Here is a 24,878-nt window from a genome sequence, read left to right on the forward strand (position 1 = left end):
TTGCCCTTTGGCTTGTGGCAACAACTGCTATTTACAGAGCATGTGCTATCCTTATTTGCAAATCTGCCTAAAATTCATGATCTGTAGACTTTGTTCTGCAAGAGTCACCTCATTTCTGATCCTACTCAACACCTTGCCCTGTCTGCTACTACTTTCCCAAATTATGTCTTTTCATTTGAAATGGTCTTGAATTGCTCTGCAACGTTGAGGTTGGAGAACAAAGCAAAATTTTTTTATAGAGAACCATGGGGTCATATTTGGGAACCTCAAAACAAATCCTAGTCTATAGGACAGGACAATACGTCCATTTGGCAGATTGTGAATATTGTAGAAGTTATCCAATAGTCATTTTCACATAGCCAAACTTGTTTAGTAGCTACCAGAATGCGTGTCCAGTGGTGGTATTAAATACTTTTATAAAGTTCATAAAGGCAAGGTCAAGGGCATTCATAAAGGCAAGGTCAGGGGCATTCCTTCTCTATCCAGTATCTGAAATTTATCACTGAAACTACAGTACGACAAAAAACCACATTGTGATCCCACTGATCAATGTTCTTCAGAAGCTGGTACAAAGGATTCTGGTGACAGTATCTTGCTTACCACTCTAGTGACCATTCTGTTCATATCAGTGAGCTTCTTCACCATTCTTGTCAAAGACATTTATGATAGTGGCATTTTTAAACAAATTTTGTGATGCATGCACACTTTGGTTTTAGAATTATTTTTAATAAATTTATTTTATTTATTTTTGGCTGCATTGGGTCTTCGTTGCTGCGCGCGGGCTTTCTCTAGTTGTGGTGAGCGGGGGCTACTCTTTGTTGTGGTGCGCGTACTTCTCATCGCGGTGGCTTCTCTTGTTGCAGAGCACCGGCTCTAGGCGCATGGGCTTCAGTAGTTGTGGCTCACGGGCTTAGTTGCTCCGTGACATGTGGGATCTTCCTGGACCAGGGCTCGAATCCATGTCCCCTGCATTGGCAGGCGGATTCTTAACCACTGCACCACCAGGGAAGTCCCGATAGTGACATTTTTGAAAATGTGTTGTTTCCTCGGCGCTCTGTATGTTAAGGAAAAGGTGATGGTAATAGCTAGTATACGTCTACCGTTTCTTGAGTACCCACTGTTGTATCAGGCACTGTGCTAGGTTCTTTACATATGATATTGCTAATCCTCCTGGTAATTTTATGAAATGAATATTATTATCCCTATTTTACAGATCAGAAAACAGAGGCTTAGAGAGGCTAAACAACTCATCTGGTGATGAGGCTGGTGAATGACAGAAGGCAGATTCAAATCCCAGACTGTCTGGCTCCAAACCTCACCTTTATTAAGTACTCTCTTCTTCACAAGGCTTCCTCCTTGACAGTAGAAATTATGTTGAGAAAATGACGGAAAAATATTTCTGCCGATTGTCTCCACGGTGTTCACTCTGGGTTTATTAGAAGAAACTGTCACTCTTAAGGCTCTGGTTTTATATACAGCCAGATAATTTCTTTAGCTCCATGTAAAAGTTGTTGTAAAGTGGAAGTTGGAGAATAACTTGGGATTCTTGCATGTACCCAAAGTAAATTCTTGGAACAGGAATGGACTCAGGACAGTTAGAGGTCAGGGAGTGGGGAAAACCTAACAACTTAGATGTCCAGGAAGAAGTGTTTGGCAGAATATTGTATAGTACATTCATAAATGGGATACTAAGTGGTCATTATGAACAATTATGTAATATATATTTGATGACATGGAAATATGCTTCTAATATATTTCTCAGTGAAAAAAAAGGCAAACAAGAGAACAGAGTGATCCCATTTTTGCAAAAAGAAAGAAATTATTTACATAAGTAGATTTCCACAAAGGAAAAGTCTGGAAGGTTCCACTCTAAATGTTAACAGTAGTTACAGCAAGGTGGTGGGATTATGTGTGACTTTTTTCTTATTTTTGCTTTTCTAATCCTAATTTTCCTCCATGAAGGTATTCATGCTTATATAATAAATAACATATATATATATATATATATATAACTGAATCACCTTGCTGTACACCTGAAACTAACACAATATTGTAAATCAATTATACTTCAATTAAAAATACAGAGAAAAATAACATTTTCACAAGTGAATCAAAAAATATTGCTCAAAACTTGACAGGTTGAAATAATCCCTAACGGAAGGAGTAGGAGCTAGTAGACAGGGTAAGTCAAAAAGGGACTATTTCATACTGAAGAGACAATGCAGTTATTTCATGTGTAATGTAAAAGAAGAAATATAAATTACTGTGCTGTTTACAGTAATGTTACCTGGTTAAGGAACTGTTTTTTGGTGTGTTTTTTTTGACTTTATCATTTTAAGTTGCGTGTAAAAGAATTTTTTTTTTACTTCTAAAAGTTATCACACAAAACCTAGCTCAGGAAAAAGTTATAGCCAGATTTTTCAAATACTTCCCACCCTGAAATTCTACACACACCATGCAAGCCCTAAAACATGAAACACATGCTAAGTAATCTGAATTGGATTTGCTAAAACCAAATGGTGAATATTATTCGAGGCAGAATAGCCAATTATTACCAGCTTGGGCTCTAGAGCTGGAAAGACTTGGAGTTCGAATTCTACCAAATTATTTAACCTCTCTAAGCCTCAGATTTGCAGCTGTAAAATGGATATAATACCTAACTCAAAGTGGCTTTATGAGGACTTAATGTAAAAGTACACGTAAAACATTTAGCATGGTCTTGGCATGTAATATGCATTCAATGGATGGTAGTTAACAAAAAGAAAAGCAGGGTGATGCTTTAAGTTTCAGACTGAGCCAAGGAAAAAGCCAGGATATAAGAAAGTCCAGAACTAAAGTCCTAAACTAAATTGGGGATAAGGCAGAATTTTTGTTTGCCAAGTGGTTTTCTCTGTTCGTTATCATTTATTAGGGTCAGCAATTTGGTGCAATTACACTTCCTCGAAGGTAAGTTATGAAAAAGGCAGTAAGTGAGGGAGAAGAGGGTCAGGACACCTCCCTGCTTAGAATATGACCTCCTTGAGGACAGGGACCGTATCTGATTCATCTTTGCTTAAAGGCTACATGAAATGAGGTGGAGGGAAGGGGGTCCAGGGGCTGGCTCCCCAGTGGCATTGTGTCTTCCACCCTCCACACATACCCTTCAGGTGTTATGTTGCCCTCTGTGGTTTCTCCCACTTTTCCTCTTTTAATTTTGCCCTAGGTGTCCATTTCGGACAGATTTCATATTCATAATAGTATATTTATAAAACACTTTTCAAGGCTCTTTTACAGCTTACCCACTCTGTGTTAAACAGTATATCAAGGAGTATGATGACTTGCAGAGAAGATGGATTAGGCTCGTCTAGAGCCTCGACCGGTGATCTCAAACATTAACACACCAGCATCACCAGGAGGGCCTGTTAAACACAGATGGCTGGACCCACTCCAAGACTTTCAGAATCGATGGGTTTGGGGTGTGGCTAGGAATTTGCCTTTCTAACAAGTTCCCAGGTGATGCTCATGCTGCTGGTCCAGGGACCACACTTTAGAACCAGTGACTTAGAACAGAGCTCAGCAAACTTTTTCTGTAAAGGACCAGATAGTGCATATTTCAGGCTTTGTGGGCCAAAAGGTCTTTGTTATAACCATTAAACTCTGCCGCTATAGCATGAGAGCAGCCATAGACAATAGGTAAATTGTGAGCATGGCCGGGGTCCAATAAAACTTTATTTATGGACACTGAAATTTGAATTTCATGTGATGACATATTATTCCTTTTTTGACTTTTTCAACAATTAAAAAATATAAAAACAATTCTTAGGTCGAGGTCATACAAAAATGGGCATCAAGCTGTGTTTGCTGAACCTACCTGAAAGAGAACTCATTATCTAAGGAAGATAAAACAAACACAAGTGGAAAAAAGAGGCATAACAAAGCAATAAACATGTGAGTAGGTCTTTAACCTTGATAGTAATCAGGGAAATGCAAATTAAAACCACAATAAAATACCGCTACACATCCACTACAATGGCTAAATTTTTTTAAAGATTAACAATACCAAGAGTTGGGATGAGAAGCAATGGGGACTCTCATGTAGTGCGGGTGAGAGTGTAAATTGTATAACCACTTTGGAAACCAGTTCGGCATTATTTACCAGCGCTGAACACACATGTACCCTATCATGGTAGAGAAATGGAGACGTGCCACCCAGATTCTCCTTCAATAAAGGACATTCTGTGCAGATATGGGGAATGCCATCAACAGATAGCTTCCAGCTGCCAGCTCCTTGAAGGCCTGCCTTAGCTGCAGAGAGTTGCTTTGCCCAGGGTCATGCTCTTCCTAAGATGAATGAGCAAGACAGGCATGTCAATGAGCCAGGCCTGACACAGAGCACACTGATGGGCACTACTTGTTCTGAAGCTCCACACCAAGTTGGCTCAAGCTTTGTCAGACTTGGGTCACAGTTCGCCTTCTCCCTCGGCCCAATCCTCCTTCCTCTGCCTTTCTTTCATGGGTGTTGGTCCTAATAAACATCTTGTACTCAATACCCCATCTCAGGTTTTGCTTCTGGAGAACCCAACCTATGACACCTTTGACCCAGTAATTCCACTAGGATAATATACCCTAGAGAAAATCATTCTTATGTACACCAAAATCTATGTACAAGAATATTCATAGCAACTTTCGTTTATAATAGCCAAATGCTGGAAACCAGGCTTCCCTGGTGGCGCAGTGGTTGAGAGACCGCCTGTCGATGCAGGGGACACGGGTTCGTGCCCCGGTCCGGGAAGATCCCACATGCCGCGGAGCGGCTGGGCCCGTGAGCCATGGCCGCTGAGCCTGCGCGTCCGGAGCCTGTGCTCCACAACGGGAGAGGCCACAACAGTGAGAGGCCCCTGTACCGCAAAAAAAAAAATGCTGGAAACCACCCAAATGTCCATCAGCAGGAGAATGAATTTGATGTATTCACATGATGAAATATTATACCTCAATGAAAATGGCAGCAATATATATCTACATGCATGACACAATATTGAGTGAAATAAGCAAGATATAAAAAGAGTGCCTACTATATGATGCCATCCATTAAAAGTTCAAAATTAGGCGAAAGTATTTATGGCTGCATTCATAATTGACAAAAATATAAACAAAAGCAAATAAATGATTACCACAGAAGTCAAGATAGTAATGTCCAGGTATGACCTTCAAAAATTTTAACTGGTATGACTCAAATCCAATTGGATAGAAGCTTTTATACCTCATGAGAGTATGCTGGCTCAATACCAACACTGGTTTAATTCTGGGTGGTGGAAGAAGGGGTGGTCAGAGAGAGAGGCACCTGGTTTGGAGGTGTCTTCCAAAATGCCAACAATGTTTGGTTTCTTGACCTGGCTAGAGGTTACATGGGCATCCACATGGTAGTAATTTGTTAAGCTGTACATACGTATTTTATGCACATTAAAAGCAGGAAAAAATAGACATACTATAGGAAAATATAAATGCTTTATAAACATTTACTTTAAAAAGTATAACTGTAATGGAGAACAGTATGGAGGTTCCTTAAAAAACTACAAATAGAACTACCATATGACCCAGCAATCCCACTACTGGGCATATACCCTGAGAAAACCATAATTCAAAGAGAGTCATGTACCAAAATGTTCATTGCAGCTCTATTTACAATAACCAGGACATGGAAGCAACCTAAGTGTCCATCATCAGATGAATGGATAAAGAAGATGTGGCACATATATACAATGGAATATTACTCAGCCATAAAAAGAAACGAAATTGAGCTATTTGTAATGAGGTGGATAGACCTAGAGTCTGTCATACAGAGTGAAGTAAGTCAGAAAGAGAAAGACAAATACCATATGCTAACACATATATATGGAATTTAAGAAAAAAAATGTCGTGAAGAACCTAGGGGTAGGACAGGTATAAAGACACAGACCTACTAGAGAATGGACTTGAGGATATGGGGAGGGGGAAGGGTAAGAAAAAATAAAAAAATAAAAAGTATAACTGTAAAGCACTGAGGAGATGGTGGGGGAGTGAAGGTAAGAATGATCAGAGCTCATCGTGTGCTAGCTCACTGTGTGCTTATTTGTTCTGTAACAATATGATATAAAACAGATCTTGAGAAATTCCAAGACATTCTGTAAAGAGGTACAGAGAGAGAACCACTGTTGTTCAGAGGGAGCATTCTTTTCCAGCTGAGAGGTAACAGGAGGAAAGCTTCAAAGAAGAAGGACTATTTGAGGTGAGCATTGAAGAATAGGGACGATTCCAGCAGGTACCGCTGCAAAGGAGGTTTTGGGGAAAGACAGCTTTAATGAGATGTAAGGAAGAATGAATCGCTTGTGATCAAGAAATTAGACAAATTGATGAGAGCAGCATTTCCCAACTTGTTTTGCTGCTTAACATCCTTCGATGTTAGAAAATTTAGGAAATTCTGAATCATACGTTATTTTCTGCAAGAGATACCTATATTGAATAACTACTGTGCTAGGTGCTAGGTATACAGCCATAGCAAGACAGACACCGTCATGGAGTTTACACCGACTATATTGGGACTTAACTTCTTTCTACAGGCACCATTCTTCCTGAGAGCAGAAAACAATCTAGACTCATCCATGTAAACTCAGTCAATGCGATGTTGTTTTTGTGTGTGTGTCATTTCATATTTAAACTCGGTCAGATTTAGGAGTACCCTCCCTCCCTCCTTCATGACCCTCACGTTGATTTTATGTAAGACTGAAATAGCAGTGGTGGGGAGGAGGTGTCCACTTCTTAGGCTCTTGATATATTCTGCACTGGCCTTCCCTGAGATGTACAGTCACCCTGTCATCCATTCCTGCTGCCATCTGTGAAGGTGGCCAACTCTGCCTCAGGGCTCTAATCGCCCCGGTTCCTACTGCCGCCCAACGCTGCTTCCCCTTGTCATAACCACAAGACTCCAGCTTCTAAGTTTTCTTTTCCTATTTGCCTCCTTCTTCTCAGTTCTGAGGCTCTTAGGATGGAGGGATAGAGTGAGTAACATAACACGCCTTGCCCAGCAAGTATTCTTCCGAAATCTTTCTCTCTTACACCCTGGACCGAGACATGAAACAATAACCGAAAAACAAAGAGTATGTTCTGCCCTTCTTTTGTGACACCTGCATTGGAATTGAGACCAGCCTCCTGTGTCACGTCCTGCCTCAAAAGATCACAGGGTTGAGGTTAGAAGAGAGCTTGGGTAATCTTTATAGATCATCCCTTGGATCCATCAGAGTATAGATTAAATGCCGCAAATAGATAAAAACTGCATTCAAGACTTGGTTGGAATCCTTGAATTTTGTGCTTTAAAAAAAAATCAGCTTGCTTATTACTTTAATAATTTTTGTGTTTAACCTCCAAATGATGATATTAGAGAGATGGTTTTACTTTGCAGATGTGGCTAATTTTTATTCCTGATAAACGAAAAACTGAGTTGAATTCAGCCATAACTCTGTTTTCTCTTTTAGGGTTTTCAAATTACTAGAGAAATCTTTATGTGCTATGTAAGAATTTTGATCAGATAAATGCAGCTTATGGGCCTGATGAGTATCACCTTGAGAATTTGTAGAATTTTAATCATTTTTACGGTCTGTATTTCAACATCAGCATCCCTTTGATTCTTTGCGGATATATGTCAAACAGCTTATGACCAGTACAAAATAATTTAACACTCTATAAAGGTCAAGACTGAGATGGCAAGTTAGAAGTATTCAGCTGGATGATCAAAAGAGTACCTGAGTCATGAGCACACCCATCTGACTGCCACTAGCCACTGCACTTGTTCAATTCTTAAGGGAACTGCTGGGCAGAGCATAACGTTTGTGAAGAGTAGACTTGGGAGGTAATTCTGGAAAGATTTGTTCAGGACAGAATCCTTTTTAATAATTTTTAACTCCAATTTCTGAGGGAAAGTAGGCCTGGGTGCTGCCAGACCTGGCTATGGGATTTGTGAAGCAGAAAGGAGATCCTGGTCAAGCAGAATGAAATAGGGGAGGAAGGTGAAGGGAATTAAGAAACTAACCAGGGCATGGGAGTTCCCTGGTGGCCTAGTGGTTAGGATTCTGCACTTTCACTGCCTTGGCCCGGGTTCAGTCCCTGGTCAGGGAACTGAGATGCGTGGCCAAAAGAAAAAAGGAAAAAAAGAAACTAACCAGGGCAGGAATAAAGTAGCTAAGGGAAGGTGAGATGTAGAGGGGAGGAGGAGGGTCTTCAGGGCCTCCTCCGCCTGCTGTGCCTGTCCCCCCTTCACATGAGTCTTTCTCACCCCAAATTCCATAAGGAATGAAAAGTATAAATGGAAATACATAAATAAAAACGAGCTCTTCGTTATGCTGCTCTGCATGGAAAGCAATATCTATGTTGGATTTGTGTATATGAAAAGCAAGGCTTTTCAACTACTGGGGATTTAAAAATCAATGAATCATTTATGCCTCGGCTCAGCCTGCCTTCCAGCCTCTGGCTGCTGACTCACGTACTCGAATCTTCCTCCCCAGCCTCATCTGTGTTAGGCAGGCCTGTTTTTACCTTTGCAGGCCCTACACTCTCTTACTGGTGAAGGCTTCAGCCAACATCATATTAAAATGCATCCCCGTCCTGCATTAAAAATTTATATTTTTGCTATAAATTTTTGAAAGGGCTTTTGTAATTTCACTCTTGAAATTATTTGTCCGTGCATAACTAATTTAATTTATAATGGGCATAACTAATTTAATTTATAATGGCTGTGATTTCTCCATAATCATTATGCATACTTGGAAATTGGAAGTGAGAAGATCCAACCTAAAAATTATTTGCAAAGGCAATAGATTTTTTAATAAATTTACAATTAATAAACTTGATAGAATGTTATATTTTGTGTCCATTTAATTGAGTTATTATTTTTGAGTTTTTCTTTTTTTTTTAGTATTTTATAGTCTGTTTTTAAGATCTCACTTTTTAATTTTGTCTCCAGAAAGCCTGTAAGTCCTAAGCACTTAGTTATAGTTGTTTAATGGATAAAAGACAGGCACCGAACACCCATTTACTCGTTTGTGTGTTTTGAGGGGGTGGTTGTGGTGATGGTGAGTGGTGAGACTTGGGCTTTCTCGAAGGTAGAGTTTCATTTATTTGAATTTTGTTCAATGACCATTTAACTCTTTGCATTGGATGCCTCTTATATGTCAATACAAGTATAGGACATAAGATCTTTATTCAGTTAGGCAAAATGCCATCTGATGACGATAAGTGAGAATGATCAGAGCTATACCTTAAGGAATTTACTATAAGATTGACAAAACTTGAGTTATTGGATATTAGAGATGAAGGAGAAGCAGGGTTCCCAAATAAACCTGAAGTTTATACAACAATTTGCTGCAGGAGCAGGCCTAGGGAAATGATGAAATTAGTCAAGCTTGCCTTCACCCCCCTCTGCTGGCCCTAGGCTGAGTAGATACAAATCTTTACTCCACTTTGACTCCAGGGTCAGCTATTTCAATATATCCTAAACACCACTTCAGACTCCCTCACCCCATGACCTTCTGCTCTGCCTGCTATACTAATTCCCAAACTTAACGTACCTTCTTGGGATATTTTCCCTACTCCTGCTTTCCATCTGCCAAGCATTGCCACAGACAGTTACAGACTCATGCTGATTTGTACCACTATGGAAATCCACACCATCTGCCTCCAACTGGGCTCTTTCTGTCGCTCTAAAACCTTTATTAACTTTTCTGGATTCGCTATCACTCTCCACCAGTAACTTGTTCCCTCCTCCTCTGCCTTGTTCAAGTTCCTAAACCCTCTACTCTCAACTTCAATTTCATTGGAAATTTCATCAGATTAAATGTGGTCATTCAGGTAGAGCAGTTACCATAGTGCCTGGCACATAGAGGGTTCTAAATAAAACACGTACTGTTATGACTGTTAATATTGAATGAATGCCATAATGTGTTGGATTAAAAGCTCGGGCTTTGGAGTCAGACAAACCTAAGTTTGAATCCTGATACTGCCGTCTACTAGCTAATGAGCAAGTTGCTAAACCTCTCTGAGTCTCGGTTTTCTCATCTTGAAAATGGAAACAATAATATTACTACTTTAAAGGGATTTAGTGATAATTAAGTAAAAGTACTTATGTGAAACCATGAGAAGAGTATGTCACATGAGTACAGCGTTAAGCCACCAGGATTATTATTGCTGTTATTACTGTTAATACATCCACTTATTACTCTTTTTTTTCTTTTTTTTTTTTTTTTTTGAGAAAATCATCATCTCCCTTGTGAGAGACCACAGTTTTTAATGTCCTCACCTCCTCGGTATATTTCCATTTCTTCACAACTTCTTATTCTTTTTTTTTTTTAAGATTTATTTTATTTATTTATTTATTGGCTGCGTTGGGTCTTTGTTGCTGAGCACAGGCTTTCTCTAGTTGTGGCGAGTGGGGGCTACTCTTCGTCGCAGTGCGCGGTCTTCTCATTGTGGTGGCTTCTCTTGTTGCGGAGCACCGGCTCTAGGCGCGCGGGCTCAGTAGTTGTGGTTCGTGGGCTCTAGAGCGCAGGCTCAGTAGTTGTGGCGCACGGGCTTAGTTGCTCCGCGGCATGTGGGATCTTCCTGGCCCAGGGCTTGAACCCGTGTCCCCTGCATTGGCAGGTGGATTCTTAACCACTGTGCCACCAGGGAAGTCTTTTTTTTTTTTTTGGCTGAGAGGCTTGTGGGATCCTATTTCCCCAACCAGGGATTGAACCCATGCCCTCGGCAGCGAAAGTGGGGAGTCCCAACCACGGACCACCAGGGAATTCCTGACAACCTCTTATTCTTTACAATAAATATTTGAGTACACCACTGTCTGCTGGGCACTGTTTTACGTGCTGGGATACTGGAGCCTTGGAGGAAGAAATCTCTCTTCTCTAAGGTCAATTCCTCTATCTGCATCTTGGATCCTTGTCCTTCCCAATCACCAAGGGATTTTTCTTGCAACCTTTCTGCCTCCCTCTTCTAGTATCTTAAACGTCCCCCTCTTCGTTGGCTCCTTCTCCTTTGCTTTAAAGAGGCTTCATGTTTTGTCAAGAATTTCTGTTCAACCCTTCTAACTAATTTAATTAAAATTGTATTTTTTTCCTTTTTATTTCCAAACTTCTTCAATATGTGGTCTCTCGTCTCCATTTACTCAGGATATCATCTCTCCTCAATTCCCTGTAACCTTGTTGCTACCCTCTTACTGACCACTTATCAAAACCACTTATTTTGTGGTCTCCAGTGAATTCCTTGACACATCCAAGAAAGTCTCTCAATCTTCATTTTCCGTGTCCTGTTTTCAGCATTTGACACTGCTAACTCTCACCTCCATATTAATTCTTCATTTTTCATTTTCATTGATTGCAAACATTTTCAAATGTAGGAAAGTACATGGAATAACATAACCAGTATATGTACCCTCCACCCAGTTCTATCAAATCTGACCAGATCCACTTTCAGATTGTGTTTAAAGAAATAAATATTTCAGATATAGTTATTTCTTCTATGCCCCTCCCCAGTCTCAATCCTCTCCCTCTCTTGAATTTGGTGATGATCCTGCCCTTTCATGTTTTATATATTATTACTATTGTATGTATGTAGCCATAAGCAACAGGTAATATTTTCAGACTTTATATACTGTACATGTTTTGTAATTTTCTCTTTATGCTCAACATTATATTTTTGAGATTTTACTCTGTTCGTACATGTAGCTTGAGCTATTCATTTTAATTTCAAAATAGTATTCAACTTCATGAATACCATGATTTATTTATTCATTCACCTACTGATGGACATTTAATTTGCTTCCTTTTTTATTTTTTGAGATTACCAATCATGCTGCAATGAGCATTCTTTTACATGTCTCCTTGGGCACAAAGGTTAGAATTTTGCCCAGGTCTGTACCTAGAAATGGAATTTCTGGGTTGAAGGGTATTACCTATACAACTTTATTATACAATGTCAAATGGCTCTTCATAGCAGTTCTACCAACCTATACTCCTTATAGCAGTGATCAGAGTTCTATCTGTTCTACATTCTCAACAGCAGTTGGTATTGCCTGAATTTTTACATTTTTGTCAAAGCAATGATTGTTTCATAGTATCTCATGGCTTGAATTTTTAAAAATTTTTACTGGGGTATAATTGATTTACAATGTTGTGTTAGTTTCAGGTGTAGAGCAAAGTGAATCTATTATACAAGTACATAAATCCACTCTTTTTTTAGATTCTTTTCCCATATAGGCCATTACAGGGTATTGAGTAGAGTGCCCTGTGCTATACAGTAGGTCCTTTTTAGTTATCTTTTTCATATATAGTAGTGTGTATGTGTCAATCCCAATCTTCCAATTTATCCCTCCTCCCTTTACCCACTGGTAACCACAAGTTTATTTTCTACATCTGTAACTCTATTTCGGTTTTGTAGATAAGTTCATTTGTAGCCTTTCTTTAGATTCCACATATAAGCGATATCATATGATATTTGTCTTTCTCTGTGTGACTTACTTCACTCAGTATGAGTATCTCTAGGTCCATCCATGTTGCTGCAATAGCTTGAATTTTTAATTTCCCTGAGTAGTAATGAGGTGAAGCACCCTTTCATGTCCTTTTGGCCCATTTGGATTTCCTTGACTATGAATTGCTTATTCATATATCTTGTCAGTTTTTCTGCTAGGTTTCTTTCCTATTTTTCTCACTGATTTGTAGGGGTTCTTATACATTCTAGATACGAATTCATTCATTCATTTAATCATGGGACTTCCCTGGTGGTCCAGTGGTTAAGACTTCACCTTCCAATGCAGGGGGTGCGGGTTCGAGCCCTGGTCAGGGAACTAGGATCCCACATGCCTTGCAGCCAAAAAAATCAAAACATTTAATCAATATTTTTCTAGCATCTACTTTGTTCCAGGAATGGTTCTAGGCACTGGGAATGCAGGAATAATCCAAACAGATAAAAATCCCTGCCCTCATGGAACTTACATTCTAGTAGGGGAAGCTAAACAATAAACACAATTGATAAGTAAAATAGATAGAATAATGGATAATGATAAATCCTCTGGAGAAAAAATTAATAGGGAAGAGGGATAGGGAGCATGTGTGTATGGGAGTGGGAAAGGAAATTGTTGAACTGCAATTTTAAGTAAAGTTCTCTAGGAAGACCTCACTGAGAAAGTGAGTTTTGAGCAAAGACCTGAGAAGGTAAGAGTGCAGGCAGAGTGAACAGCAAGTGCAAAGGCCCTGAGGCAAGAGTGTGCCTGGCAAGTCCTAGGAATAGCATGGAGCAGTGTTTGATTAAGCAGAGTGAGTTGGAGAGAGTGGTGGGAGAGGAAGTCAGAGAGGTGATGACAGCTAGAGTGTAGAACCTCATAGATTATCCTTTGTTAGTTATATGCATTGAAAACATATTTTCCCAGTCTGTGGCTTGTCTTTTAAGTTGTTTATGTTATCTCGAAATGCATACATTTTGAAATTTAATGTAGTTAAATGTGTCAATCAATTCCTTTATTTGTGCTTTTTAGTGTCTTAAGTAATCATTCTCGTTCCCTATTCCAAGGTCATAATGATATTCTATTTTCTTCTGAAAGTTGTAAAGATTTGCTTTTCACATTTAGATCTTTATTCCACCAGATATTGATTTTTTTTTCTCTGTGGTGTGAGATAGGGATCTAATTTTATAATTTTCCATGTCCATTATCAATAGTTCCAGCACCATTTAGTGGATAATCCATTTTCTCTCACTGATTTGAAATGTCAAATATGCTGCATAACAACTTTCCATATATGTGTAGATCTGTTTTGGGACTCTGTATTTGGTTCCATTCGTCTGTCTACCTCCATACCACACTGTCTTAATTACTATCGGTTTAAATCAGTCTTGAAATATAGGTCATGGTAGATTCTTGAGCAAATGAATAACACAATTGAAACATTACTCTGGGAAGAATATTCTTATGACTGTCAACAGAGTAAAATGGTCAAAGGTGATATCACAAGGGCTTACGCTAAAGTGATGGCAGTTTGAATGGTGAGAAAACAAGGAACCTAAAAGTAATTCCAAAGAACATATTAACAAGATTTGTTGGCTGATTGGCTACAGAGCAATTAGGAGAGAGGAAGCAAGCACATGGCTTTGAAATTTCAAGCCTGGGTCACTGTGTGAAATAAAGATGAGTTAGTTTTGTCATCCAATGCTTTGGTAACAATGGGTTATATTAGGCAAGGGATCTGGGCCAGAGATATATATTTGGTCCTTGCCTGCTTAGAGGTGACCTAGAGGGGGACCAAAGAAAGCAAAGGTCTGAGCTTTGGGGATTTTCCCTAGTTAGGTGGTGGAAGGAAGAAGTAGGGGGGAGACATCTGAGAGGTATGGTAATCAGTACGGTGCATTCTATTAACCATAACAAGGATTTTTTGAATGGATGACGTAGGTCCTAGTAGCCCCAACACCTTTGAGTTCCCTCATTGGTATGACTGTTCTTTGGTTCTATGGCAATCTTCAAAGTCACCAGAACAAGTCTGTTGTCACAGGCAGCATTGAAAGCGTATCCCTTGCTGGATGTGGGGAAGACGCCCCCAGTCCGACGGGTCTCTCCCTGCAGTTCCGCAGGTTGGCCGCAGGGGGCGGAATCTGCGGCGGCCTGGAAAACTGGCGGGGGCGGGAGGCGCCGCTCTCTCTCGGGTCAGGCTCCCGGCTCCCGGCTCCCGGCTGCCCGCGCCCGGCACCCCGTGCCCGGCACGGAGCCGTTTCTCTAAGGACGTGCAGCCGAGGCGAGGGGGTGTGAGGACGCGGGAGGCAGTGTCGTCGGATCCGCCCGCAGTCCGCAGCCCCGCCGAGCCTGGAAGCTGCCGGGATGGAGCCGCCGCTCCCGCTTGGAGTCCAGCCCCTTGCCGTATCCGCCTGAGAGAAGGGGGGAGGGGAGGCCGCGCGGGGCGGAGGCGGGGGTCCGCGGGACTGTGGATCGCAGCAGAGGGGCGGCTAGGGGCCGGTCAGGACCCGAGGCCGAGCCGAGCGGGGGAGGGGGGCCAGCGCGGGAGGCGCTGTCTCCGACCCTGGGGAGGGAGGGTGGGCTGAGGGGCGGGAGCTTCCCTCCACCCCACACCGCGGGTCCCCTTCCGGGCAGCGCTTCTGGAAGAGACCCTTGACTAGCGCCTGCATACTATCGAGGGTATGGAGATAAAGGGTCCTGTCCGGGAGCCCTGCGCCCTGACCCTAGTCCAGAGGAACGGGCAGTATGAGTAAGTAACCACCTGATACCCACAGAGGAGGGGAGCCTGCCATTACCTCCCAACCCCAAACCGCGACAAGCCACCCACCCTCCTCCCACTGAGGCCGCGCAGGCAACAGGTTCGGGCCCAGGTGTGACGTGCCAGTGCTCTAACCACCGAGCTTTGTCCCCAACTTCCAAGCCGGTGGATTGATTGCTCCTGTCCGTGTGGCTCAGTGGAAGGACTCAATGGGCGGGGAAGCAGGAAGCCTGGGTTCTTAGTTCCTGCCCCTGCAACTGACATGGGTTGTGTAATCCTGGGCTAGTCAGTAAAGCTTTCTGGGCCTTAGTGTCCTCATCAGTTTAATAAAAACATTAACTGCTTTAATTTATAGCCTTTGGAGTTTTAACTGGGAGAATAAATGCGAAAGTGGTTTACAAAAAGTATAAGTACTGTAGAATTGTTAACCTTACAGAGGTGCCTTTTCTTAACCTCATTCAGCTGGTTCCTCCAGTCTCACCACCCCCTTATTCCATGTGCTTGGAGGCATATTCATTAATTCAGTAATGGTTTTGTGTAGGCCAGTAACTGCCTCACTTATTGACTTGACAGTTAGAAAAAGTAATGAAATATGTAGAAATGTAGACAACATTTGACGTTTCATCAGGGTGTGTTACCTTCCACTCTGCCTTGCACATAGGAGCTCAGTAAAGACTGTTGACTGATGGATCAAAAGATTTTGATAAGCCATCACTATACTGCTGATCTCCCTTGCCACTAATGCCTCATCTAAAGTATCCCTGATGACCATCACATATCATAGGTAGGTCCCTATCGCTGTGTGCCCAAGCCACCTCCCCTGGTTGTTCACTGGTTTCTTGACATCAGTGAAGAATTGTTGATCGCTGAAAATTTTTAAATTGTTGATCATTTAAATCCTGCCATCCCCCAACATTGGATTCTGCTTAAAAACAATTTTTCTCAGTCCCTGCTTTTAGATTGTCCAGACTCAATCTTTATCTATGCTGTCCACTTTACAGAGAAGAAATTCACACTGGCCTAGCCTGCCCTTTTCTGAGGCTCTTGGTGCCACTCTCAACTGGACGTCAACTGGTTCTATGGAGGTAGCTCTTCCCTAGATCCTGCTTGGTCAGTTCTGTTGATGTGATAAATTCATTTTATTTTTCCCAGATTTCATCAAACCCTGGAAGACCAGTTTAATGAAAGTAAATTCAACAGAAAAGTGAATTGAAAAGTGGAACACCACTGCCACTTCCAAAGGCAAGAATAGAGTGGGAAGATGTAAGCCTTGGGCAAATCAGTAAATTTTTTGTGCCTCGGTTTCCTCTTCTTAAAAACAAAATTATAAGGATTAAATAAAATAGCTACATTGTTGAGATGACCACATCCCAGGATCTGGTCCCTTGGTTTGGTAGGTTTGGAACTCTATTCAGCTGATAAGGGAGTGAGCAGCTGGCCTTGAGGTAAATGCCTCATTCTGTCTGGTCTCTTGTACTGGAAGAACTTTTAACCTTGCAGTGGTAGCTCTCCTGATTATTTGTGTCCTCCCCATAGAGAAATCAAATTCTGTATTCCAGTTCTGTAAAACTTAAGGGTATAGCAAAACTAACACTCAATGGCTTGATGTGTATCAGGTACTCTTCTAAGCATTTCATGAATTAGTTCATTTAACCCTCATGTGAGGGTTACTGTGAAATTGTAATATCATCATCATCATCCCCCTTTTCTAGATATAGAAATTGAGGTGCAGAGAAGTTAAGTCATTTGTCTGAGTCATTACATTGTCGGAGAAGTTTCTTTTGAAATCATTTATTGGAGACACCTGATACTGTCAAACCATATATAACCCTCAAATCCTGGTCTCTTGAGTGCCTTCTCTGACTTGAGTGTCCAGAACTTGTTTACTTTGGGCCTTTTTATCCTAGAACTTGAAGCCTATTGCATTCTTTAGTTCTGTAGTTCCTGCTATCAACCATGGGAGAAATTTACTTGAGAGACTAAAATTACAATTAAAGGTAAGGCTTTTTTGCACACAAGGAATCAAACACTAACATTCATTTTTTCAAGGCAAATGGATTATGATGCCACCTGTTGTTTCATCTTTAACCTTCCTTGAACAAATCAAAGTATTTCCTAGGGATAATGCTGGGTCTGCATTCACAATTTTTTACTCTTTTCTGTTTCCAACTACCAAATTCTGATTTCCATTTTTTTGCCATATACCTATTATTTTTCACCTTTCTGTATTGAAAGGAATGATTAGATTTAGGTAGAATTTTTATTCTTATTCTTTGCCCTACTCTCTTGTTACAATTTATTTAGTGACTAACATGTAGTAGATATTAAATAAATATTTGTGGAATTAACTTAAATTCCCAGTTTATGTTTTGTGATGGGTATTTTTTTGGGGGGTTGCATTTCTTTTTTAAATTGAGAAATAATTGATGTATAACATTGTATTAGTTTCAGGTGTACAACATAATTACTTGATATTTGTATATATTGTGAAATGATCACCACAATAATTCTTGTTAACATTCATTACCACACATAGTCAACAATCTTTTTCTTGTGATGAGAACTTTTTTTTTAATAAATTTATTTACTTATTTTTATTTTTGACTGCATTGGATCTTCGTTGCTGCGCACGGGCTTTCTCTAGTTGCGGCGAGCAGGGGCTGCTCTTCGTTGCGGTGCACAGGCTTCTCATTGCGGTGGCTTCTCTTGTTGCAGAGCATGGGCTCTAGGCACGCAGGCTTTAGTAGTTGTGGCACACAGGCTTAGTTGCTCCGTGGCATGTGGGATCTTCCTGGCCCAGGGCTCAAACCCGTGTTCCCTGCATTGGAAGGTGGATTCTTAACCACTGCGCCACCAGGGGAGCCCTGTTGTGATGAGAACTTTTAAGATTTACTCTCTCTCTGTTTTTTTTTAATAGATCTTTATTGGAGTATAATTGCTTCACAATACCCTGTTAGTTTCTGTTGCACAACAAAGCGAATCAGCCATATGCATACATATGTCCCCATAGCCCCTCCCTGTTGAGCCTCTCTCCCACCCTCCCTATCCTACCACTCTAGGTCATCGCAAAGCCCGGGAGCTGATATCCCTGTGCTATGCTGCTGCTTCCCACCAGCCAATTATCTTTTTTTTTTTTAACATCTTTATTGGGGCATAATTGCTTTACAATGGTGTGTTAGTTTCTGCTTTATAACAAAGTGAATCAGTTATACATATACATATGTTCCCATATCTCTTCCCACTTGCGTCTCCCTCCCCCCCCCCCCCCCCCTTCCCCCCCCCCCCGCGGGCCCAAAACACCCCGCTGATATCCCTGTGCTATGTGTCTGCTTCCCACTAGCTATCTACCTTACGTTTGGTAGTGTCCAGTTATCTTACATTCGGTAGTGTATGTATGTCGATGCTACTCTCACTTCGCCCTAGCTTCGCCCTCCCACCCGGTGTCCTCAAGTCCATTTTCTATGTCTGCCTCTTTATTCCTGCCCTGCAACTAGGTCCATAAGATTTATTCTCTTAAAAACTTTTAAATATACAGTACACTGTTATTAAGTATAGTCATCACGCTGTACATTACATCCCCATGACTTATCTATTTTATAACTGGAAATTTGTACCTTTTGACCCCCTTCACCCATTTCATCCCCACCACCACCACCTGCCTCTGACAACCACCAATCTGTTCTCTGTGTCTGTGAGTTTAGTATTTTGGTTTTTGTTTTTCGATTTCACACATAAGTGAGATCATATGGTATTTGTCTTTCTCTGTCTGACTTATTTCACTTAGCATAATGCCCTCAAGGTCCATCCATGTCATTGTCTGTTTTGTGATGGTTTTTAACAATACAATCCAAATGAATCTTTACTGCTGATGTTCAACACCATTTCTATATTATGTTACTTGGGAATTATATTGGTTTGTGTTCATTTTCCTCAAAGTAAGCTCTTCCTCCTTGACCCTTGCTTTGTCAATCTTATCTACTTTCTGGTTTCCATCTGTGTTTATAGGATTCTCTGCTTGACTCACGAACTTTGCAGTTTGAAAAGGGTCTGCCCCATATTCTTGTAGTCACCTTAAAATATTAAACCCCTGCAAATTAGGCAAGCAGGATCAGAGCAGAAAGACAGCATCAATACTTTTATTTCCCTTAGTCCTGTCTAAGCAGTTCCTTTCCCCAAGTTAACTCCTTCAAAGTTAACACATTTGAAAAAAATTTCAAAAAGCTAAAACGATAAGCCTCCCCAAAAGACAACAAAATGGAAATCAAACCTTTCGGAACAATGACTTCTAATATCACATGTTGAAAAGGTGTATTTAGAAATTCATCTCTGTTTATAGCTTAATTAAATGTTTGTTTATTCAACCAATATTTATTGAGCATCTATTAGGTAGGTGACAAAACTGAATATGATAGGGTCTTTGCTTTCAAGGAGCTCAAATCTGAGGGAAATAAATGTAACTATAACAGAGTGTGTTAAGTGCTCTATTTGAGGGGCAGGCAAAGGGCATGAGGCCAAGTTTCACAGAGGAGGTGATAGTTGAGCTAGGTCTCAGGAACAAAAGAAGAGAGTTCCTGGCAAAAAGAACCACTTGAAGAGTGATTTGGGGGGAAGGTAGGAGATGTTCAGAATGGCCATTTACCAGTAGGTTATACCTTGACTGTGGGCCACTAAGAATAAGTAGTAAATGAAAATTAGTATTTCAGGAGTACATAGGAATTTAGAAATCTTGCATTTCATACTGGGGGGGGCCAAGTTCAGTCATGCTTACCAGAAGTACTATCATGAAATTAGAAACCATGGTAAAAACACAAGGGATGTAAAGGCAATCTGGTTGTGATATCTGCTACTTTATTGGTCACTGGGATTATTTTGACTGATTCAGCTGGCTGGGCACCTCCTCTTACTTCTCCATGAACCTGTATATTTGTTTGAAGAGATAGAATCATTCTTTGATAAAAGCCATGAGAATATAACCAGGAAGCTAATTGATGAAATTTATAATACATTTATTCAACAAACTTGAGTGACTACTATGTGCCAGGTACTGTACTAGGTGCTAGAAATACTATGGTGAAAAGACAGCCATAGTCCCTGCCCTCATGGACTTCACACCTAGCTATTAGTTCTTCTCTCTGGTATGCGTCATCTGAAGGTGTGTGCACTGTAATTCATGCTCTTAAGTTTGTAAACTGTTTTTAGGACATAGACTACTTTATGTTCTCTATGGCATAGAACTGTGGGTATTCAGATACTGATCACCACTAATATGCTTTTAGACCTAAAGCAATATCATCATGATACTCAGATCCAGGGAACAAGATACAGCAAGTCTAATAAATACAGACTAGATTTGTATAACAACACAGCAATGTATTTTGTCGTTAAATGTTTGAGTTTTTCAGTAGCTATTCGTTGATGCATTCTTCTGTTTCCTAGGCTAATAATCCGGTTGCACAAGAAGGAACAGCATGTTCAAGATATCATTCCTATAAATAGCCACTTTAGATGTGTTCAAGGTACTAGCTTTAATTGCTTAGCTAGTTTTATAATGTTTTTCCTTGGTCATTATTGCTTTGTATAATACCATACATATTTAAATTTGTCACTGCACATAAAATGAAATGTATTACACTCTATGCAAAAAGATAACATTACTCATCTACCATTGAGAAGATGATAAATGCTTTGTTTAAGAACCCTGAAGGATTATATTGAAATATATATATTCTTACCTGCTACCCTGGCTGGGGTTAGAGATGTATGTAGTCTGTTACCTATGTAGGTAGTCTTTTATGCTGATGAACCTATATGTGGATTTAAATCACATTCTTGGGTTTAACTGATACACTGCTCATTGTAAAGTATCAAGGTCACTTGAATTCACATGCGTTCAGCACTTTCTCCCCACACTATCTGAAATTAAAACATTTGGCAACAAGCCTTGCCAGATTGTAATACCTTACACTCAATTGTGCTGATTCTCAAACCTTTGCATTGGTGAATCATAAGAAAATCGACTCTGGGGAGGAAATATTTGGCTTCCTGCCTTCGAATTTGGGGAAAGAGAACAGAAAATCTGTTGTTTCATCTGCTACAATGAGACTCAAAAACTGGGAGGTTTGTGTAGGAGGTGTTGCTTCTGTCATTTCATATCGCTCTAGAAAGGAAATAGATTATTAGAGAACAAATGCATTGTGTTTCCAGTGGGTTCATTGGCTTCATCAGACAGGCATTCTGTGTCAGCTGTAGCTTCTTGGAAAACTTGAATCCTACCTTGCATGGCTTCTTTCTTAAACTACATTCAACTTTTTTTATCACAAAACATATATATATATATATATATATATATATATATATATATATATATACACTGTAAAAAGTTTGGAAAGAGCAGAAAATTATAAAGGAAATAAGTAAATTCACATCCTTCAGAGATAAACACCTAACATTTTCCTTTTTTCTACACCTGCAACTTTTAGGGTGGGTTGGACTCATTCTGTATGTAGATTTTTGTCTGTTCCACATGCCATCATATTATAAGTGCTTTTACATGCTATTAATAACTGTATACTATTCCATTTTATGAATGGCCTATACTGTAGTTATTCTCGGTGTTTGACATTCAGGTTATTTTTTGTTAGTATAAATAAGTAATGAATCTTCCTGCATGTCTCTTATTTCCTTAGGATTTATCTCTGTAAGTAGAAACACTAAGTGGGCATGACCTTTTAAGAGAGCATGTATTAAGAATTAAAAATACCCACAGTGAATAGAATCCACCTTGTATAGAAGAATTAAGTCTTTTATTTAGCCATTTAGCCTGCCCTGTGTGAGAGAGACATATTGAACGAGGCACCTGCATGCTATAGTAAGTTACTGTGGTCACCTCAGTTTTCATAGTGTAGTACCCTTTGTTACATGCTCAGCCCTTTAAGGAGGAGAAAAGCCAAAGAACGTGATGTTAGTATCCTATTAACTCTATACCTTTTTGTGCTATCAGTACTTCTAGAGTCTTGTTTACCCTCTTTCTCTTAGTCTTATTTTTAATAAGAAATAGATGGCAGGTTGCTAGATTGGAATCTAGGAAAATATGTGTGCACACACACAGTAGTTCCCCATGACAAAAGGAACGGTTACCTCCTTGAGTTTTCACATCCTTTGTTTCCCAACCTGTACATCTATTTTGAAAAGTCTCTAAGTACTTCGATTTTAAAGAATTAAAGTTACCAAAGAGCAGTTGTGAACATGTAATACCTATGCCCTGATGCACTGTTGTCCCTTGCTTCATTCATTATGCTAGTAAAAGTATCAAGACTATTCTCTAATATTAGACAACTTAGGTAATTATCAGTTGCTTCTGTTGCACCTGAGTAATGGAGCCAAATATACAATCTAGGCTAGTGAGGGAACTAGGAAAGGCTGAGCCTACTACATTTGGCCAAGGTAGATCCAAACGAATCCCAAGGAGTCAGTACCCAGAGTTTAACTAGCCAGGAGGGTCGGGCAGATGCCGTTGGCCAAATCCAGGGAAGTCAGAGAGGAAGAGATGGGTTGGGTCTAGACACTAGAGGTAAGGAAGGAAGTCCAGGTGAGCCATAGAGAGGAAAGAGGACTCTGAACTTGGAGACTGTTTTTTGGCCCATTTTATACTTCCGTGTTGGGTGTGGTAAGCCTTGGATCTACAAGTGTTAATGGTAGACTGAAGATAAAGAACTCCAAGTATTCTCCGCTCCTGTATGGGACAGGGGTGGAGGTAATGAGGTCCCTGGGAAATTTTCAGAGACTAGATTTGAAATTTTCAGAGACTAGATTTGAGTCTCTAGGGGCCTTTAGGCCTTTGGGGTCACTTTCTCGGCTTTTTATAAGAATTATCTTTAGGCCTTTGGGGTCACTTTCTCGGCTTTTTATAAGAATTATCTAAGTGATACAGTTAGATTATATTAAGTTAGTGTGTTATAGTTGAGGGGAATTAAACACCTTCACTTGGATTAACATGTTATATTCCCTGCTATTGTCATTGCTTGATTTGCTTTGAGGCATTCCATGTGGTTACTTGTTCAGTTAATTTTTCTTTTAGTTGAATTGCTCATAGTCTTTAGAACGTAGTGCTGTTAAAATCCCCTTTAAAAATGCTAAACAAAAAAGCAAAGGATTTTTTTAATGTGTTCTAAAACCTAGGAGTGGTGATTGAGAGAAGTAGTTATTTAGTTAGGTGTATACTTCTTTTGGTTGAAATGAATGGTTTTCTCTTCCCTGATTCTGTTCTTTCTTCTTTTCCTTCAGAAGCAGAAGAAACTCTTTTGATTGACATAGCTTCAAACAGTGAGTATCTTTCTGAATGGAGTTGATTTTCATTCAACAAATATTTACTTGAATACCTACTGTATTTAAGACACCTTTTTTGTACAACTTTTATCTTACCATTTTATCCTGTATTCTCCATTTTCTTAAGGCAGCCATACAAATTAGCATTACCTCCCAAAAACATTTAGCCTAAGCTTAAATAAAAGCAGGTGGCTGGCAAGAATCTTTAAAAAGTTGAAAATATGATCTGCTTTTCTAATGCTGAACTTCTTTGAACTACCAGTATTGTTGCTATCAGTTAAGTCATTGCTGTGGAATTGAAAATTGTAGGAGGGGCCAGAAAGTGTTTAAAGCACATAAGGTTTATGAGTGTTTTTTTCAACTGCTGTTATGTTTTAAGCTTTTCTCCCCCAATCCAGTTTTTATTTTTGCATGTTAAATCATAATGTTTTCCTTTGTTATATTATTTGGGGAGACTACATAGTCCCTCTTGTACCAGGGATACCTTTTTTTTTTTCTTAAAATAATTTTGGTCTTTTATTTAAGGCCATCCTCTCAAGGCATTTCTTTATCAGCGAGAACATGGTCTTCCTTCTCACTGTTTCTGTTCTCTCATTTTTATCTGTTTGAAGCAAATCATCACTGACTTTCTGTGCAAGCTGTTCTCCATTTATCATCTAAAATTGTACTCTGTTAACATAGGGAGGAGAAAATGGGCACTTGAAAGCTACTGTATCTACTCTGTGTTTGCTGTGGGAAAGAGTATATGACCACATGAATCTAAATCAAATGGGTTACCTTATCTCTTGGCTGAGTCCTTGGATGAGTGGGGCTTGGCCCTTAGCTTGGGACTATCAGTTTATACATAATTTTGCTTAGACACAGTCCCTGTCCTTGGCACTATTATTTTGTATTGCAAAGTTTAGATAGACTTTTTCTGGTTTGGGTTTATTAATTCTTTCTTTTGGTCATAGATTTTGGAAGTCTTAAGGGTTGATCCTGAAAGGCTGAGCACTTCCAGCTTCTAGCTTCTACTGCAGGTATCCAAGAGAGCAAATAACTTAATAGCTATGTCTTATTGTACAGAAAAAGCAGAAGGCAAGAACAGCACTAATGAAGCAAAATTTGAGCAAAGTTTGTTCAGCAGTGACTGACATTGCTGCTGAAATCTGCTGAAATTAGATACCTAAATGTCCTGTTCTTAGTGTGGAAATAGGTATTTGATCCAAAGCTGAAAAGTTAAACTGAGCTGTGCCTTTACAGGTAATACATCCTCATTATGTACAATTAGGAAAATTCAGAAAAGTTTGGAGTATCAAATTA

At 39.9% G+C, this 24,878-nt stretch overlaps 1 protein-coding gene across 1 annotated transcript in view; it reads left to right on the forward strand.

The window, feature by feature from the left end:
• The first annotated feature begins 14,562 nt into the window (after window positions 1-14,562).
• The window catches only part of OCRL (OCRL inositol polyphosphate-5-phosphatase), a 59,592-nt gene continuing 49,276 nt past the window's right edge, over window positions 14,563-24,878 (forward strand). Inside the window, exons 1-4 of the mRNA XM_029240226.1 lie at window positions 14,563-14,896; window positions 15,167-15,242; window positions 20,688-20,767; window positions 23,535-23,573. Of these exons, the coding sequence (XP_029096059.1) occupies window positions 14,563-14,896; window positions 15,167-15,242; window positions 20,688-20,767; window positions 23,535-23,573 (529 nt within the window). The remainder of the gene's footprint in view (window positions 14,897-15,166; window positions 15,243-20,687; window positions 20,768-23,534; window positions 23,574-24,878) is intronic.

This window comes from Monodon monoceros, unplaced genomic scaffold (genome assembly GCF_005190385.1).
Source record: "Monodon monoceros isolate NGI ecotype Baffin Bay Population unplaced genomic scaffold, NGI_Narwhal_1 Super_Scaffold_22, whole genome shotgun sequence".
NCBI classification, from domain to species: domain Eukaryota; kingdom Metazoa; phylum Chordata; class Mammalia; order Artiodactyla; family Monodontidae; genus Monodon; species Monodon monoceros.